This window comes from Rhinolophus sinicus, chromosome 15 (assembly GCF_057876585.1).
Source record: "Rhinolophus sinicus isolate RSI-liver-muscle chromosome 15, RSI-T2T, whole genome shotgun sequence".
Classification (NCBI taxonomy): Eukaryota; Metazoa; Chordata; class Mammalia; order Chiroptera; family Rhinolophidae; genus Rhinolophus; species Rhinolophus sinicus.
In genome coordinates, this window is record NC_142515.1 from 51,967,149 (window position 1) to 51,986,239 (window position 19,091).

At 44.8% G+C, this 19,091-nt stretch overlaps 1 protein-coding gene across 2 annotated transcripts in view; it reads right to left on the reverse strand.

Moving 5' to 3' along the window:
• DUSP29 (dual specificity phosphatase 29) overlaps positions 1–19,091 on the reverse strand; it is a 32,192-nt gene that overhangs the window by 1,823 nt on the left and 11,278 nt on the right. For both annotated transcript variants that reach the window (XM_019745841.3, XM_088792071.1), the window contains one exon: positions 7,471–7,691. In XM_019745841.3, coding sequence (XP_019601400.2) covers positions 7,471–7,691 — 221 coding nt within the window. The remainder of the gene's footprint in view (positions 1–7,470; positions 7,692–19,091) is intronic.

The following is a 19,091-nucleotide window of genomic DNA, read 5'->3' on the forward strand; positions in this document are numbered from 1 at the left end:
TACGTATTTGAATGAGGCTGGATTTTCTTCATATACATCAACCAAAACACTGTTCACAACAGATTGAATACAGAAGCTGATGAGATTTCCAACTGGATTCTAATAAACCTAACACCGAAGAGATTTGCTAAAATGTAAGTGAATGCCACTCTTCTCCCTAACTTTATTTTGGAAAATACAATTTTTCATAAAAATATGTTATAGTAATGTGTATAATAAAGTATGTTATAATAAAGTATAGTAATACTTTATTTCATCTTTTTTAAATGAATGCATATTGTAAAAATTTTCAGTTTTTGTAATAGGGTAAATATTGATAGCTATAACCTACATAAACAACTCTTTGAGGTCTTCAATCGTTTTGAAGAGTGTGAAAGGGTTCTGGGACCAAAAAGTTGGAGAACCAGAGATCTGAAAGTCTGTACAAGAAAAACAAAAGCTCTCTTTGGCCACTCCCATGGCAACAGCTGGCCTAGTGAGAATCCATGATGTGAAGCAGTGTCCTCATCCTTTGGGCTTCCATTTGGTGGCGCTCTAGAGCTCCCACAGAGAGCATCAACATGCGTCCTCTCATTCCATCTTTCCTACAACCTTCAAGGTTTCATTATCATCATCCCTGCGCTACAGAGAAGGAAACGTGCTCACTGAAGTGAAATGACTTGCCACAGAGGTCACCCAGAAAGCTGGTGCCAGCACTAGAAATAGTTCAAAGCAGCATATTATTGAGGCCCTCCTGTCTGCTGGCCACTGGCCCCTGTGCTCTGGGGACAGAGAAAGGAATGAGATTAGGTTCTCTGGCTGTCCCCACCACTGCCATCCCAAAGGCCACCCTCTCCTGGTTGTGGGATCACTCTGCTGGGTTTAGGCTGGCTTGGGGCAGCGTGAGCTGTGTGACCCCCACTGCTGTCCCTATTCTTGATTCTCAAGCCTGAGGCCTGGAAAGATGACCGAGAAAACACTCATGGACATCCCCCAGTTTCTGGAGCATCAGCAGGATAGGAGAACAGCTTAGAAAGAGCACTTCTGAATGGACATTGCGCTCTCCTTCCTCAGGGGACCATGCCAGGACAGTGGTGATGGTCAGCAGCCATGGCAGTGTGAGAAATCCAGTCGGCCCTGAACACCAGGCACCAGGATTCTCTCTCCCACCCACCCTGGCTGGAGAGGCCTGCACCCCCCACCCAACAGGAAGGACTTCTGATGGCCTCTCCACGCACAGTGCTGGCACGCAGAGGTGCTCTATAAAGAGCTATTTTATCACAATGCATTTTCATGAACCTCTGCAAGCTAACCAGATGGCCGTCCAGTCCCACCCTGCATGCTGCTGAGCTACGAGACTGTGGCCACACGGCCTTTCCCTTGTGCACTTTGGCCCGAAAGCAGGGCCGGCTTCTTTACTGCTAAGTTGGGTTTGGGGGACGCCTGCGCCGCATGGCTGTGCTCCTGGAGTGGAATGTCTACCGCTGGCATTCTAATCCCCACAGACTCCTCCAGAGGCTGCCTGGCCCCTCGCCAGCTCTGCTGATAACTAAAGCGTTTCTTCCTCTCCTGGCAAAAAGGGTAATTCTTTCTGTCATGACTAAATGCCTGGAAGAGACGAAAGCTGTAGTTCATTAAGTCTTTTGGGAGCCTGAAGTCTGTTAAGTGGGAGGAGGGGGAAGGGAGAGAGGGGGGGATGGGAGGGGAAAAGGGTGAAATGAGAGGGGGTGCTCAGCTTCAGCAGGAGCTCCTGGAACTAAATGTTGTTTCTATGACTGGCATTAATGCCATCAGCCATCTGAGCTCGGTACGTCTCCCTGGAGTCCAAGGCCTGTTCCCAGACTCTCAGGACACTGCTTCCTCTTTGCTCTGTGGCTCAGCTAAGCACCCTTTAAGGCCCAGCCTCGGGTGCTGAGAAACTGCTCTCAGGTGCTGAGAAACTGCTCTCAGGAGAGTTCAGAAAAGAAGGCAAGGAAGGCTGCATTTGGCCTCTTCCCAACATGGCCCGCAACAGAGAGCCAAGGAGGCTGACTCTCAGACACCAGCCAGGGTCAGGGCTGAACGAAGGCTGCATTATCAGTATTGGCATTTTCTAGATCAGTTGCTTTGAATCTTTTTGTGTGACCCCCAAAAACACTATGTAAAATTCTCGGCTAAGATGCACACAGTCTCACGTGGCCCCCATGTCTCCCAACTATGTTTTTATGTATTTTATCGTAGTCAATCCTCTCAACAAGTGATGAGGTAGATAAAATTATGTTCCCCATTTTACAGAAGAGGTAGCTGAAATGCAGAGATGTGACTTGTCCAAGTCGCACAGCTAGAAAGTGGCAGAACTGTGACTCAAGCCCAGGCCACCTGACACCAGAGTGAAGCTCTTAAATGGTATGTGGTCTCACTAATGTGTGTGTATCACACAGAAGTTTCACCAAATAAGAAATACTTTTATTACATGAAACGCATGCTGATATTTTCTATTCTTTTCTACTCTATTCAATTTTTTTTTTTTAAAGAAATGCTGGTTGCACCCACTAAATTGTTTTTATGACTCCCTATAGGTTACAAGCTATGTTTGGAAAATGGTGATTTCAATGAAATATTTCCCCTTAGGCCTTTCCCAAAAGGTGAGTTTCCATAATCCAGAAAACAGAGAAAACCCAAATCCAGAATCTCTACTATTACCCAGTTGCATGTTTTCACTCGAATCACACATACAGGCCAAGTCCCCCAACTCCTCCCCCCTCACTTATACCCCACCCCACACCAGGTGTGCACTCTCTAAGCAACCTCCTTCCTTGTTTACGGGAGCTGCCCTTTGCCCATCTCTCACTACCTTGAACTTGCCTTCCTCAGCAGCTCGCAAAGGCAGAGTTAGTACTCCCAAAACCATTCTGGACGTGTGGAAGTCCTCACAAAAAGGGTGCAAGGTGTGTTTTGAACTGCCAGGAGGCAGGCCTGTGTGCTGCAGTGGAGCAGAAGACCCTTAAAACACCCTGAAAGTCTGACCCGGTGAATTGATCTGGTCGATTTTACACAGTGTTTTCAGGGACCACAGAAAAGTTTAAGAAGCTTAGAAACACCAGAGAATCAACCACCTGCTCAAAAGCAGACTTCATTTATTTATTCATACCTACCTTATCCATAATAGATTTTAAGATGGCTTCAAAAGCAGGCTGCGGATTGTTCGTTTAAGAAAAAGAAGGAAAGAATAAAAGGAGAGTGGTGATACTAAAATCTGATCTTTAGTGCCTCCCGGTATCTGCCCTGGGATTTCTTAAAAGATTTCATTAAATTAAAACCACACTAATTTGGCTTGGAGGATGCTGTGCCAGGAGCAGTGAAGGCCTTCCACATGGGGTTCCCATGGCAGTATTTTGTCAATATTTCTTTTTCTGACAAAGATTGACAAGTTCAGATCCTATAACCAGCTGGAGTGCCTCACCTTCCATGCCATGTGGTGACCCCTTACACAGCAAAGACACCAGATGCTCAAAACAAGGGCAAAGGATCCTTCCACGAGGCCTGAGTGACAAGGAATTTCCACTGGCCTCTGAAGAGCTCCGTGACACTGGGCACGTCACTTGGCTTCTCTGGGCCTCTGTTTTCCCAGTTTTCAGGGCAGGACACTGGCCTAGATTATCTCTAAGATTTTTTTCAAGAGTGACTGAGGTTGCCTGGGGGTTCTTTCAGAAGGGTCAAGTCAGGGTTGAGTAGCAGTAGTCGTGGACCCACGGGGATGGTTACAGGCCAGGAGTACAGTTCCACAGCTCCACAAGCAATGCTTTTCAAAAGGAGTGAACAAGACAGTTTGTGAGGGGCAGCAGTGGGAACCAGTGTACACTTGACCGAAACTAGCCAAGGAAGAAGAGGAAAGACGAGAGAAGACAGACGCCTTGCCTTTTGGCCAGACTGTCCATCAACACCTCTTACATCAAGAGTATAATAAGAAACATATGAGTGGGCCTGGCTCTAAAATGCTCTAGTCGAGTCCCTTGGTTTTCCAGTGCATGACTGGACACAATCAGGTCACCCACTGCATGTGGCAGGCAGGCTGAGCACATGCCGTCTCCGTTGTTTGGAGTCTGTGACAATGCTGTTGCTGAGCTAACCTGCACTTTATTTTGTTGCTTTGAGCACTCAGGGCACAGGTTACAAACCGATAGCCACTGGGTTTCTTTTGTTTGGCCTTTGAAGCATTTAAAAAAAATTTTCAATTTGTTGCCAACACTTAAAACTTGAGTGATTTTACATTAAAATCCAGATTGAAAAGTCAGCTCTATCACATTTGCATGGAGTCTCACAAGACATACGTTGGCTAGGACTAAGTAGGAGCTGACCCCTTTGGAGGGGACATGGGGCTCTCCGTTAGCCTCAAGCACCCCCTACCTGCACCCCACTGCCTTAATGCAGCCAGCTCCATCTGTCCAGGTTCTTTGCCTGGTCCTGAAGGGCTGGCGTCTGAGCCCCCAACTTGAGGAAATCTTTAGATATGCAAGTGCAAAGGGCCCTGAAACAGGACTGCCTCCCACGTGGCCGAATCCCCCACCCCCTGCACGTTCTCTGACATGGGTATGTACTTTCCCTCTTGACCCTGTCTCTTCTAGGTGCTTTCAGCTGGTCTACCAGTCACAATCCACACCAACCTGACCTCTCCACATCCATGCTCCATGAGCTGCCCAGGCCTAAACAGGACTTGAGAGCCCCATTCTTTCCTGATTTGGCAGTGGGGGCAGACTCTAAAATCACTTGCCAGGAACCAAAAACAAGCTGTCATGTGAGTATATCATACTAGTTCAAAGTTGGAATGTCTTTTTTTCTTTGGGGTTTGGAAACTTTATTATGATGGTGTGCATGTGTTGGTGTGGTTATGTGTTTCACGGTGCACGACCTCTCTTTATCAAACACATCTGAGAGCCTGCTGTGCACCAGGTTCTATGCTAAGTGCTTTGTGTCGGTTACTGCTGAGCCTCATTAGAACCTTTCAAGGTAAATATTTTTATCACCAGATGGAGAAACCAAGGCTCAGAGAAATCACATTGTTAGTCAGCTGGGCGGCATGAATTTGAATCCAGCCCTTGTCTTCTCCGAAGCCTGCCAGACCCCTTCCATTAAGCGGAAGGTCTAAGATAGCGTAATGGCAAGTGAAACTGAAGGATGGGGTGGTCGTACTGTATAGCTTTTTGTTTTTTCACATCAAATATGTTTTCAGTTAACTTCAAATACTCTGAGGCGAATTTCACCTCGCGGTGATGAGTCAGAGTCCAGTTGCTTTTTGATCCTGCTTGGAAACCCAGAATGTGCAGAACACAAAAGATGGCCCATAAAAAGACTCATAAAAGAACAACTTTGAAATGAGGCATCCCCGAATACAAGCACTTCAGCTCCCTGGGTTTCTTTTCCATTGTGACATTGCTTTGTGAACCACAATAATGACAAATTGTTGGTGCTGTAGGGCTGGCTCTGAGGCCAAGCCCACCTTGGCACAGCCATCAAAGTCTGGGGCAGTTAACAGCCATGGCCTAGCCCCCCCCACCCCCCACCAGGCTGCGAGTTCCTAAAGCAGGCCAGTGGGTCAGTCAGTGAGCCTTGTAATCCCAACCTGTTGTGGTAAGAAAGGCTTTCAGTACGGTAGTTCCCCCTTAGCCATGGAGGTTATATCCTAAGACCTCCAGTGCATGCCTGAAACCGCAGATAGCACCAAACCTAATCAACTTCTTCAACTCTGCTGGAAATGTGACAGCAGCTGCTTCATCGGCAGACTCAGCCTCTCCAGTAATTTATGTATTTTTCGGTCCAACCTATTCCTGAGTCTGTGTAACCATCCCTTACTTGCAGTAAATGGCTTGGTGCCACTCACTTCAGGGGATCCCTTGCTGAAGTCTTTGTACGGGCTCAATGCTTTCTGGTGCAACATGTTGCCATCAATCAGAATACGTTTTCTGTTCACGTCTTCTACCCACAAATGTAACGCTTTTACTATCTTAACTAAGCACTTACAGTGCTCTGTGGCGGTAACTTTTGCAGCTTGAGATGAAATAGAAAAATTAGCAGAAATTTTTTCTTCTTTCTTCATAATTTCAAAGATAGAAGATTTCTTTACAGTAAGATCTTAGCAACCTCAGCATAAGATTTTTCTTTTCTTATTAAGTCAAGAACTTTCACCTTTTCACTTAAAGGAAGCACTTTATGACTTTACGGCTTTTTTTTTTTTTTTTTTTTTTTTTTTTTTTTTGGCATAGCTGAATTGTCAGCATCACTACTCTTGCACTTTGAGGCCATTAAGTAAAATAAGGGTTACTTGAACTCAAGCACTGTGATACTGCGACAGCCGATCTGATAACCCAGCCGGCTACTAAGTGACTAATGGGCAGGGAGTGTCTACAGTGTGAATACACTGGACAAAGGGATGATTCACGTCCCTGACGGGATGGATTGGGATACTTCGAGATTTCATCGCTGCTCAGAATGGTGTGCAATTTAAAACTTATGAATTGTTTATTTCTGGAATTTTCCATTTAATATTTTCAGACCACGGTTGACTGCAAGTAACTGAAACCAAGGAAAGCGAAACTGCAAATAAGGGGGGAGTGCTGTAACTGGATACCCTGAATTATGTGATGGCCCCATAAAGGGGTGTGACACGTGAAGCTGAAGTCAGGGCACAGATTAGGGTATTCAAGTCCCTCTGGCCTCTGTGGAATGCCACTGAAATATGCCCTGCAGCAGTAACTGCATATTGTCTTACAGGATGCATACCTAAACTGTGCCCTTCTCTCCAAAATAGCCTTGTAGACTTTCCCTGGATTGGGGCAGCTAAAACTACGTTTTGAGCGCAAGGACTAGCACTGATTTAAAAGATGGATAATTAACCCTCGGAAACTTGGACATTGTGAATGGGTGCAAAACTCAGTCTCAAATGTAGTTTTCCACTTATGGAGACTAGGTTGTCAGTTTCCCACAGGAGGTCTCACTAGATTGAGTATATTGGGGGTGAAAAAAGAGGGTCAGGGAGGCTGTGGGCATGGTTGGTTGGCAGGAGAATTTGAAGTTTCTTCACAGATTTCCACTCAAGTTAGCTGCTTGAGGGCTTTCTGCCATGAAAACTCTTGGTTTATTAGTCGGGTTTGGGCCCAGGCACAATTAGTGTCTCCGCCACATCCCAGCTTTGAGGGCTCGCAGATCATCCCTTGGAAGGATGGCTGATGTGCCTTAGGAAAGAGTGCTTCAAGCCCAAAGCCTCTCCTCTGAACCCTCCCAATACCCATTCAGTCAAAGCCAGAACTCCACCCGCAGCTCGCTCAGTGGGGCTCACAGCAGCACACTCAGGAGGGGCTTAGACATTTCCAGCTCATCCACATGCAACCTAGGAAGGGCCAGCTTTCAGAGGGCAGCAGACAGAGAGAGCACAGATGTGTGAGGGGTGGGAACCTCGGCTGGTGAGGGGGGTCCCTCCGTTTGGGGGCGGGGCCACAGGTGGGCTGCAGGTCTTACTGTGATCGCAGTGGAGTGCCCTGTGGATGAAAGAGGCCGCTGAGTAGAAGAAGACGCTGAGATCGAAGGTGGGCAGGTCATCAGCCTCCACTCCATGGTACTCGATGGCCATGTCGCGGTAGTAGTCGGGCCCGGTGTCCACATTCCTGGGGCCGTGGGCCGCGTTCAGCACATGTGTGAAGCCCGCCTTCTGCAGCCTGTAGCGGTCCAGCGCTGTCGCCCTGGGTGCAAGGGAAAGAAGCTGGTCTACTGTGCTGCGCTTTAGCCTAGGGCATGCCAAGCCAAGGAAGCAGCACAACATAAGGGATGGAAGCTGGAGGTAATGAAGTCTTTCAGGAAATGTTTATTATTTCCTGTAAACAATCATTTATCCCCAAATAATGATTTAAATTCTGTTGTGTGCCAGGCACCCTCCTGGGTGCTGATGGCGCAGTGATGAACGTATTAGTCGTCCCTCAGGAAGCTTAGATTCTAATGGGGCTAGCAAGGAAACCGCAAATGAATCAACAAGATAATTTCAGGTAGCAGTAAGAGCTGTGCAAAAACAACCTGCCCTAGGTAAGGTGATCAGGGAAGGTCTCTGCAGGGAGGGAGGTAGTACTTGAGCTAAGAATGAAAGATGGGAAGGAGCTAGGCGGGGAAGAGCTGGAGGAAGTGTTTCATCCAGGCAGAGGGCACAGCAAGTCCTATGAACAGAAGGGAAACAAATGAGGGCGGTAGTGGTACAAGAAGAATTTAGAGAGGTAGGTAGGGGCTGCGTCGTGTGGACCCTGTAGGCCAGAGGAGGCAGAGTTTGAATTTTATTCTAAGTGTGATGAAGTGCCACATGCCACAGCGGACTTTAAGGAAGGGGTGAGCATTGTTTACTTTTTAAAGAATCAGTATGGCTGCTCGTGGAGATGGATTGGAGAGAGGCGAAAAGTAGAAGCGGGGAGCTGTGTTGGAGGCTGTCATAATTGTACAGCCAAGAGAGGAAGGTGGCTTGGACTAGGGTGGAGTCACAGCAGACTTGCTGATGGGTTGGGATGGAGGCGGGGAGGAGGGGACTGGTTTGGCCAGAGCATAGCATGTGAGAGGAGAGGAGAGAAAGTTTTGCAGAGGGAGTGTGGGATTTTATCATGGAAGTGCTTGGGTATCAGGATCTGTATTTGGGGGTCAATGAGAGCTTTTGATAGTGTTTGCGGAGGGGTGATTCCATCTGGACTTTAAGACGGCGTCTCTCAACAGTGCAAAGACCAGTTCTACCGCTCAGGGAAGAGGTGGATAGGGTCTGGAGCCATAAGAGTAAAAGGCCAAAAGCGGCACTGTGCTCTGGCTGAGGGCTCATTTCAAGGCCCCTGGTGAAAGGATGTGGCCAGAAGTGGCCATAGTGGATGCGAGCCTGGATCAGCACCCTTGGCCAGGAGGAGCCCTGCAACAGAAACATGCTGTGGCCCCTCGGTGAGCCCCCGCCCCCTCCCCCCCCCCCCCCAATCACTGGTTTCCTGTAGCCTTTTGTTTGCCATGAGAGGAACTACGGTGGAGTCCGGTGTTTGGGAAAGAGAGAGCTGAACACCCGCATTGAGCTTTTAGAAACATTTGCTGACAGCCCATTGGGACTGAGGTGTAGGGAGGTGGGGAGTCCCACCAAGCCCCGCAGCTGGCCTTTGGTGCTACCATCCTGACTATGGAACACATTCTGCTTTCAATTTTTCCTCGGGAAGGTCTGCTTTTCATTTTTCTTCTTGTCCCAAAGTATGTATACAACAAACATTATGCTTTGGGGATATAGATCTGTGCTTAATTAAAGCCTCCACTAATGCAGTCCATGTTGCTGAGTAGCAATCAACCTCACTTTGAGGTTGAGCTCAGTGGAAAAATTAAAATTAACTGTCCTTGACAGGAAGTTTCTACCCACCATAAAGACTGTTCTCTCTGGGTTCAGCAGTTGGGTTTCAACATAATCAAATAGCAGTTTGAATAAATAACAGTTTGCACTTTGCTGCTTTGGGGGTCAAGGATCCGGGTAGATATGCAGTAAGACTCATTGCATGATACCTCCACTTCACCCCACAGAGCTGGTTTTGCCTGCGGCCCGAGGGGCAGGAAAGGGCTCAGGGGGAGGGTTAGACCTGGTGGGTAGCAGAGGCCCACAGCGGGTTTTCAGAGCTCTGTGGCTCCCTGGGCAGGGGAGGGGGTGGTGTCCTCACACACCACTCTGTCCCCCTCGCTTGCTTTCCTCAGTCCAGTGAGGGCTCAGAAGAGTATCCGTGGCAGAAGGGGATCTGTAAATCAGCAGAGTGACTCAGTGCTCTTAGTAGATGGGCTGTGATGGAGGCGGATGACCGGGAGCCTAGCTCAGCAATTACTGGGAGTGGAGGGGTGGTGGTGTCAGAGTGCTGTGCGGCACTGAATCGTTTCGATGTTTTAAGTTTTAGGGCCACCTGCTCAGGTATGTTATGTGGCAAATAGACTAAGTAATGTGCCTTTATTGAAAGAGAAAAGCTCAGAAGAAAAACGGATTTAGGAATTTACTTCTAGAATCTAGATGATGCAGGAGCCTTAGTTTCTGGTTGTTTAAGAAAAATCCTAAATGTAAGCAACCTGTTGAATATATATATATATATATATATATATATATATATATATATATATATATTAGGGTTAGGGATATATATATATATATATATATATATATATATATATAATCTAATTATCAAAAGAACACATGGTCAATGCAGAATGTGGAAAATATAACACCTCCCACAAAAAAATTACCTATATTTCTACCCTCTGGAGATAAAGACTATTTGCTTTTTGATATAAGATCTTAGAGTTGTTTTTCTATGCATAGATTTGTATATTTTATGTAGAGAGTTGTTGTTTGGGGGTATAATACTATATACACAGTTTCAAAAACTTTGACATGGTGATATACTGTAAATATCTTCCTGTGTTAACATACAGCCTTCAGTAACAGCGTGCTGTTCCATCCTATAGGTAAATCTCAGTTTTACCTCACAAACCCCTATTTTTGGACATTTGTTTTCTCTCTGTCTCTGTCTTTATCATCTCTATCGCTTTCTTTATATTTATGTTCTCTCTCTCTCTCTGTCTATCTCTATCTCTAGCTCTAGCTTTAGCTCTAGCTCTGTCTCTATCTCTGCCCTGGAGAGGGATTGGCAGGTATTATAAGAAACACTATAATGAACAACTTTGATGTACTTCTTTGGCACATCTCTAATTACGTTTTTAGGAGCAATGTTTTCTAAGTGGAATTGCTGGATCAATGCTGGGTATGAGTATTCTAAACACATTTGATACTCATTACTAAATTATCCTCCAGAAAGCTTGCTCAAATTTACATTCCTATTTTTCATTCTTTGCCGATTTCATAGGCAAAAACAAAAGCAAAAAAAAAACACAAAACAAAACACCACCAACAAAGTGGTGTCTTATTTTCATTATTTTGTTTTAGCAATGAGGTTGGACATTTTCTCACAAATCTGTTCGACTTGTGCAGTGTACTTTTGAAGAACATTTTTATATCCCTGTTTTTGACCCAGTTCCCTTTAGCTCTTCTATCTGTGAACCTCGCCTAGCTCTGGATTCGAACACCAGATTGGAGAGCCAAGGAAGTGACTTCCTTCTCGCATGGCCATTTCCGCAGTCAGAGACCTTCCCTTCTTTCCTCCTCCCCCAGCCTCCCTTCAGCCCCTCTGGAGTTTCTCCAGGAAGCTTGCTTCAACCTCCCACCCTTTAGGACACTCTGTGTGAGGCAGTCTTCGTGGGCAGCACTCCTGATGCTCCACTTTTCCAGACCCCTTGCTGCCCTCCTGCTTCTCAGCCTGCATACCTCAGCATCCTCCTGAAAGCCCATTTCCCCGAGCGTACGCCCTCACACAGGGAGGAGGGGGCACATGCACGTGCCTATTTGTACAAGCCCTCCACCACCTTCCTGGCAGTGGGAAACTGGCTGCTCCCACGTTGCCAGGCTTCTGCACTCAAAGAAAGTCCACTAATGACTGATCGGGTAGTTCTCCACACCTTCGTGTCTGTGAGGACCCACTGAGTTCTCGCACCTTATTATGGACTCCTGTCCACTTATGGCCTGTATCCTGTAATCTGGCACCTTATTTATTCTGATGCTGTTGTGATCTCACATCATCTCATGGACATGACCCTGATGGGGACCTCCTCCTTTGGAGTCTTGACCACACCTACTCCTTGCAGGTGGACTTTCAAATAGCAGGTACATTCCCAGTTTTTCATCTTGGTCAATTCACCTGATATGAAGTGAAATTCACTGACTTTCTAGTTTCTTGGGTGTTCTTGTTATTTGCTGATGAGGAAGCTGGTCAGTTTTTGAGGCCCCTCATAAAACGCAGGGCCAATAGGTGTAGTTTATAAGCTTAATCTGCCATGTGAACTGGAACAACTGAGCCTCTGGGACCATCACTTTTCTTTATTTGTTAAATAGAATCAATTACACTGGCAGTGCCTTCCTTAAAAGATTCTTGTAAAGTTGAACGATGCAATAGTCAAGTTTCTTTGAAAGGTTACAAGAAATTCGAGGGAAAGAAGTAATAGAAAAATGTATGCCAAAATGCAATCAGTGGTTATCTGTGGGTGACGAGATTACAGGTAATGGGAATTTTAATTTTCTTCTTTTTGTTTATCTGTGTTTTGTAAATTTTCAGTAACATGCCATATATTCACTTGCTATGTAAATGTATACCATGAATTTTATTGACATTATTTTCTTAGTTCTTAGAAGAGACTGCCTTGGCATTTTTAACTCTTGTTAGAAATCTCTTCATCATCTGCCCACTCCCCCAGACTCCAGTGCTCCAAGGATGGAGCTAAGAGGGGAACGAGGCTATGCGAGACGCCTGGCTTTGAGAAATGATGTTGTATTCATGACGAGGCATTTGGCTAACCGTGAAAGGAAATGGTTGACTTTCTTGAGGCCTTCACTGAAGAGCTGTCCCCCAGCGTGAGAAGACCCAGGCAGGTCAGGGCCTCCAGCATCTTTCCTGGGTCACTTTGCCCATGGCTGGTGCCCATGTGCATCTAAGACACCTTTGGTACTTGGAGGTTCAGAATCCAGGTTTTCTAGTTCTTTCAGGTAGTGTTCAGCATATGAAACTGTTGGCATTGGCTGTATTTTTGCTGCACCCTAAACTAGCTATGGCCCACCCTGGAAGCAGGTCAAGTTTTAGCTCAAGTTGATAGCTTCAGGAGAGATCTGAAAAGCAAGCTCAAACTGAGTGGGCCTTGCCACAGGCATGGGAGGAGTCAGGCTTTAGCGGGAAGGGCAGTTGGCTGTTGATGACCCCAAAAGCCAGACCTTGAAGGCAACTGTGGTTTTTCATAAAGACAGGGAGATGCTTGGGGCTCCCACCATTCAAGCAGCGAAGCAGCCTAACAGCACCCTGGTGATGGTGAGAAGGAAGAGAGATTCCTCTGTTACCCTGTTCCAGCCGAGCCTGGCTATCAGAGGCTGCCCTACCTGGGAATTTGCACTTTAACAGAAGCCAGGGTAGTCCCCCTCCTGCTGACTATCAGGAGAAAAAAATCAGAAAAAAGGTTTTGCTAAGCAAATGAAAGATATGAATGAGATGAAAGTGAGAATATTTAAATTACAGAAACTTGGTGCTTTCAAGCATGCTCGAGCACTTTTGAAGCACCCATTTAGGGACTGCTGATTGATAAGAGGCCATGAATTATTCTTATCTCATCATTGAGCCAGTTTCTGGCTCTCTGGAGGGCAACACTTGGTTAACCTAATTTGAATCTAATTTGAATGACTTAAAAGTAATAAAACAAGTGTGTGCTTGAATGTAATAAAGCCTAATTTATTTAATAGGACATTTCTTAAAGAATTTTATTTTAGAGCTGGAAGGGACCGTTGAAATCATCCCTTTATTTTACAAATAAAGAAACTGAGTCCCAGAACAGTAAAATGTTTTGCCAAAGGTCACACACAGAGTTACCACCTACACTGGGGCCTTGAACTCTGGGCCCTGAATCCTGCTTGATGGCTTTTGCACTACTCCATGCTGACCCTGCAGTTCACTCGAGTGGCAGACTCAGACGCCCCCACCCCCACCCAAGTTGTAGGAAAGGGATGGGGAGAGAGGGTGGCTGTGTCTTGAGTGAGACAGACTTCCTCATGAGAACATCCAAAAGGTTGGCCTGGCCCGACCCCCTCCGCCCACCCCGCACACTGAACACCACCACTTGGTCTCTTTGTACCAGCTGCGGGGGTGGAGCCACCTCTGCCCTCCCCTGGGCATAAGCAATAAGGACTTGGAGTCACCAGGCACCCCACTTGGTGAATCCCTTTGGGATAAGCTGGCATTGAGAAAATGCTTTAGAAATTCTGAAGCCCGCAGGCCTGTGGGGCTTTGATGAGGCAATACCTCCTTAGGCCTCAGGTCCCTGGAAGGCCAGGACAGTGTCTATGGAGGGAGTTGGTACATGAGCTGGAGAAGGTCCAGTAGGAGGGACCTTCCTTCCAACCTGGCCTTGGGCTCATGATAGCATCTCATGGGAGAAATTTAACCAGGGTTGTTTTCTGTCCCAAGGCTGCCCTTAGCATAGAGGAACCCTTAGTGGCAAAGTACCGTGACCATTCTTTACCTTCCTCTCACACTGGACCTGCCTGATCTGTAATAGGTCCCACTTACTGGGTGTGCCAGAGACTGCACTAAACGTCACATGTATTAACTCCTTGAATCCACATCCTCTAGGTGAAGAAATCTAAGCTCAGAAAGCTCGAGAGACTTGGTCAAGGCCACATGGAAACCAGTATTTGACCCAGACGTTGTGGCTCTGGAGCAGGTGCTCAGCCATTCTGTCTCTCTCCTTAAAAGATGCCCTTGAGGAAAGAGGAGAGGGAAGGGGTAAGCTGCTTTGTGGGGCTATGTCCATTCCCCATTGGGTTCCAGGAATCACTGGTCTAGGTTCTAGGAGCAGCAGGTGGCTCTGGCTGTCCCAGGACGTCCATCCTTGCTCCTGGATCCTGACCACCCTAAATTCTGGAGCCTTGATACTCGGCTTTCAGAAATCTTAAGTGCTTTTAGGGAAAGGAAAAACTCAGCCTAAATGCAAATATCAAATTAAAACTGAGGCTTTATGCATGAGAAGCCAGCTCTAAGCTTTTGGGTGTTTTGGGCAACACCTAGAAAGAGACCAAGGAACACAGGCCACCATGCCTGCTCTCAGCTGGGTTACCACCTCTGTGTGGCTGTGTTGGCAGTGGAATTGATTGCTTTTTTGCTAAGCCTTGGTGAGTCTCATGAACTTTGTTAAGTGGGTGTCTAGGAGGGGCCCTGAACTGAGATGGGACCAAGTACCATGTCATGCAGATTTGAGCCTCCTTGCTGTGCAACACGGGTCAGAACACTGACTGTGGAGCTTGCCTAGGCTGCTCATGTGTGTGTTCGTTTGGGGCCTTCATTAGGCAGAGCTGGACTGAATTAAAAGGGCAGTAACATTTTCTTGGTGGAAGGAAGCAAGGTGATGCTCAGATGTCAAGGAGGCAAGTGTATTTTATCGCATCACACTCTCCTGTGTGGCGCTGCAGTAAGTAGGACATGTCTGTCTTGCTAAGACGCACTCAGGGGCTTCCTGAATCAAGTCCCTTGGCTGGCAGTCAGCCTTCCTTTCACAAACTGACTCCGACCTACCTTCCAGGTTTCTTTCTCACCGAGTAACCATAATAGTAACATTTTCATCTGTCTATTACTTTATAATTTACAAAATGCTTTCGCATTCCATATTTCTTTGACTCTTCTCTAACCCATTTTCAGAGATGAGGACATAGACCCAGAAAGGTAAAAGGACCTACTGAAAGCCACTACACCTGCAGTAGATTGTGGCTGGGGGAGATGGTGTATTACCATGTAGTGTTTGCTGCCCCTCCCTAGGGTGGCTTATACTTTTCTGCCCCACTGATGTAAGGCTTTGGCATGGACTTGCTTTGGCCAATGGAATGGGGGCATCAGCCTGGGTCCTGAGTCCTGGAGTAAAGTGGACAGGCAGCACAGTTAGAAGTGGCCCACCACGGACATGTCATGTGAGGGGGACATAAAGCATTGTCGCGATAGGTCACTAACATGTTGGGGCCTCCGGTTATATTGCAGCACTGCTGTCGACGCTGACCACACAGTGGCATCATTTGGCTTTAGTCCAAGACCTTCTGAAAATGCCCTTTCTACTATATTCATCCCGTGTAGTTAAGGTAAATCACCCTGTTTCTTCTCATCTCCATGTCTTTTCTCATCCTGCTCCCTCTGCCTGGAATTCTGTTGAAATCCTACCCATCTTCCAAAGCCCAGAATTCAACTCTTCTGTGATGCTTTCTCAGATCTGTGATACCTCACACTTAGTAAGCATTACTTTGCGTCAGCCACCACTCCAGCACTTTACTTGTTTTAATTCAGTGAATGGTCACCATATAAGACAAGCCCTATTACTGCTGCCATGTAAGAAGAGAAGTAAAATGACTTGTCCAAGTTCACACACCTGATAGTTGGCAGAGCCAAGACTCAAACCCCACACTCCTTCCACCCCACTACCCACTTCTCTTTCTGTTCCCGTTACATTTCTACACATCTCTTCTCCTCAACTGTAAGATGGCTTCTTTATCTGACTGACAACATTTCTTGATTTGGGTTTGAATATAAATTCCATCACTCATTGGTGGTATGACCTTAGGCTAGTCACTTAATTTCTCTTCAGATCCCTCACCGCTCCTAGGAAGGTGCCAGTAAATACTGACTGACTGACTGACTGACTGACTGACTGACTGACTGACTGACTGACTGACTAAATGGATGAACTCCCTGAGCCTTGCTTTGCCCATTTGTAAAATGGGAGTAATAAATGGTACCTCCTTCCTAGGGTTGTTTAGAGTTTAATTGACGCCTAGTACAGGGCAGAGCACATGGTAAAAATCCAATACAACTTAGCTATTATTGCTATTATAAGCTGTAGGAAAGGTAAATATAGTATATAATACACAGAGAGAAAAAACTTCTCACTATAGGGATTGAGGAAAGCTAACTTCATGGCAGAAATAATTTAAGTGAATTTTGAAGAGTGCATAGGCTCTGGACACAGAGATGAAGTAAAAGGAAAGGCATTTTAGGCAAAGGGAACAGCATAAATTCAGAGACAGTGTAAGTTTTAAAAATCTTAATCCCCCTCCCCCCAGTTATACTATTTTAAGGGTCAGATATAAGGAAATAACCCTAAATATGAAAAAAAAATTATGCATAGAGATGTCCACTGTAGATTATTTATAAAAGTGAGAAATAACTAATATGTCCAACAATAGGAAAATGGTTAAATAAATGATCTTATATTCATCTGATATTATATTATATAATATATTATAATTAATGTTATAATAATATTAATACTAATATAATTTATACTAATTAAATGAATGAAAAGTATGTAATAAGGGAAAAGTTTACAAATGATGCTATGTGAAAAAAAGACAAAAATGAATGTTTCTCAAGGTTACAACTATGTAAAAGCAAATTTTAAAACCCAAAATAATATACAGATACCTAGGAGGAAATATACTAAAATATTAATAGGAGTAGCTTTGGAGTTAGGGGTTTGGGTGATTATTTTGGGAAATTTAAAAGTTTTCCTCCTTAGATGAATCACTATTTTATTATCATAGCTAACCTTTATCGAGTACTTACTATATATTAGGCACAGCACTGATATTTTACATATATTGTCTCACTTAATCCACTCAACCCTATGAGGAAAGTTCTCTTGTTAACCTATTACAAATACGGAAACTAAGAGTTATTTATTCATACACTGATCATATATTACTTTTATAATAGGAACACCATATACTTATTACATTTATTTAAGATTTTATTATTAAAAGTAAGAGATTCAGGTAATCCACTCCCCTTTTTTTGCTACTTCAAACTGTTAAAATAAACATTGTTGTACATATTTCCTTATGTATTGGTACTCTTATTTCTGTAAATTATGTTTCCTAAAGTAATATTTGGGGTCAAAATATATGTGTGCATGTTTTATTTTGAACTAATTTTAGAAAAATTGCGAAAATAGTAGAGATTATTTGGCAATAAAAAAGAATAAAATACTGACACATGCTACAACTTGTAGGAACCATGAACATTATGTTAAGTCAAAGAAGCCAGTCACAAAAGACCAAATATTATGATTCCATTGATAGGAAATGTGCAGAATAGGTAAATCTTTAGAGACAGAATGTAGAATGGTGGTTGCCTAAGGCTGGAGGAAGGTGGGGAATAGGGAGAAATTACTAATGTGTTTGGGGTTTCCTTTTGAGGTGATGAAAATGCTTTGATATAAGATAGTGGTGATGGTTGCACAACTCTGTGAATATAATAAAACCACTGAACTGTATACTTTAAATAGGTGAATTTTAAAGAATGTGAATTATATCCCAATAAAGCTGCTATTAAAAAAAAAAAGGAAAATAGTACAGTGGTCCGTGTATACTATGGAATATTAAAAGTGCAGAATAGTGTATATATAGTATGATTCTTTTTTCTAAAAATTGTTTAAAAGAAACAAAAACCCTTTTATTATCATAGCTATGTTTGTTTATGTTTATAGCAGTGTGTATATGTTTCCTTATGTTTGCAATAGTATACATATAGTAGTAGAAGTATGCAAGTAAGCATAATACTGGTTACTCCATGGTAGAATTGAAAAAGAGCAAAGTGAGATTATGCAGTTTGTTTTTATAATCCTCTACTTAGTTTAACTGCATGCAATTTTTGTAACGTTTTCAGTTTTAAAATATTAAGAAAAAAACCAGGGAGGCTGCCTCTGGATTTCCCATGACTAGACAGTTATCTCTAGGTTTCAAGCAGCAAGGTGTGTATAAAATCACACATGCAGAAGCCCAGTATCATCTGCTCCCTGGAGAGACAGGATAGATTATATGAGCTGGAACCCTGAGGGATGGAGAGAAGAGTTAAGATGCAAGTGTCTGGGTTGGGCAGGACTACATCTGAATCCCATCTCTCTGCCACCTACTGGGCTGTAGACCTTGGGCCAATTAATTAACTGCTCTGTGCCTCGGTTTCCTTATCTTTAAAATGGGAATAATTAGGTGCCTCTTTCACTGGGTTTTAGTGAAAATAAAATGAGATCATGCAGGCAAGATGCTTAGCATAGTGCCTGGCACATAGCAGTCAAATCGTAGGCATTATTATTAATGTTATTTATCATGGGGGCTTCTGAGCACATAGGTTGATGTGTTCCTGTGCCACCAACCTGAGAACTGACTTTATTCTTGCTGGCATTATAATCAGCTAAAATAAAGACTATATTTCCCCGCCTCCCTTGCAGCTAGGGGCAGGGGAAGTCTTAACTGGAACTTTCCTTCAGTTAGAATCCCTTTTGCTCTTACTTTCCCTCTACCTTCCTGCAGTCTGCATCCTACAGATAATGGCTGGAGCACTATGAGGAATCTCGGCCATGTAGCAACCATGAAGAAGAAAGCCATGCCCTCAGGATTGTCGGGCAGCCCGGGAGCCTGTGTCCCTTTGGACCTAGCTTGCCTTCCTCTGGGCTTCTTTCCTGTGAGAGAAAAATCAATGTCT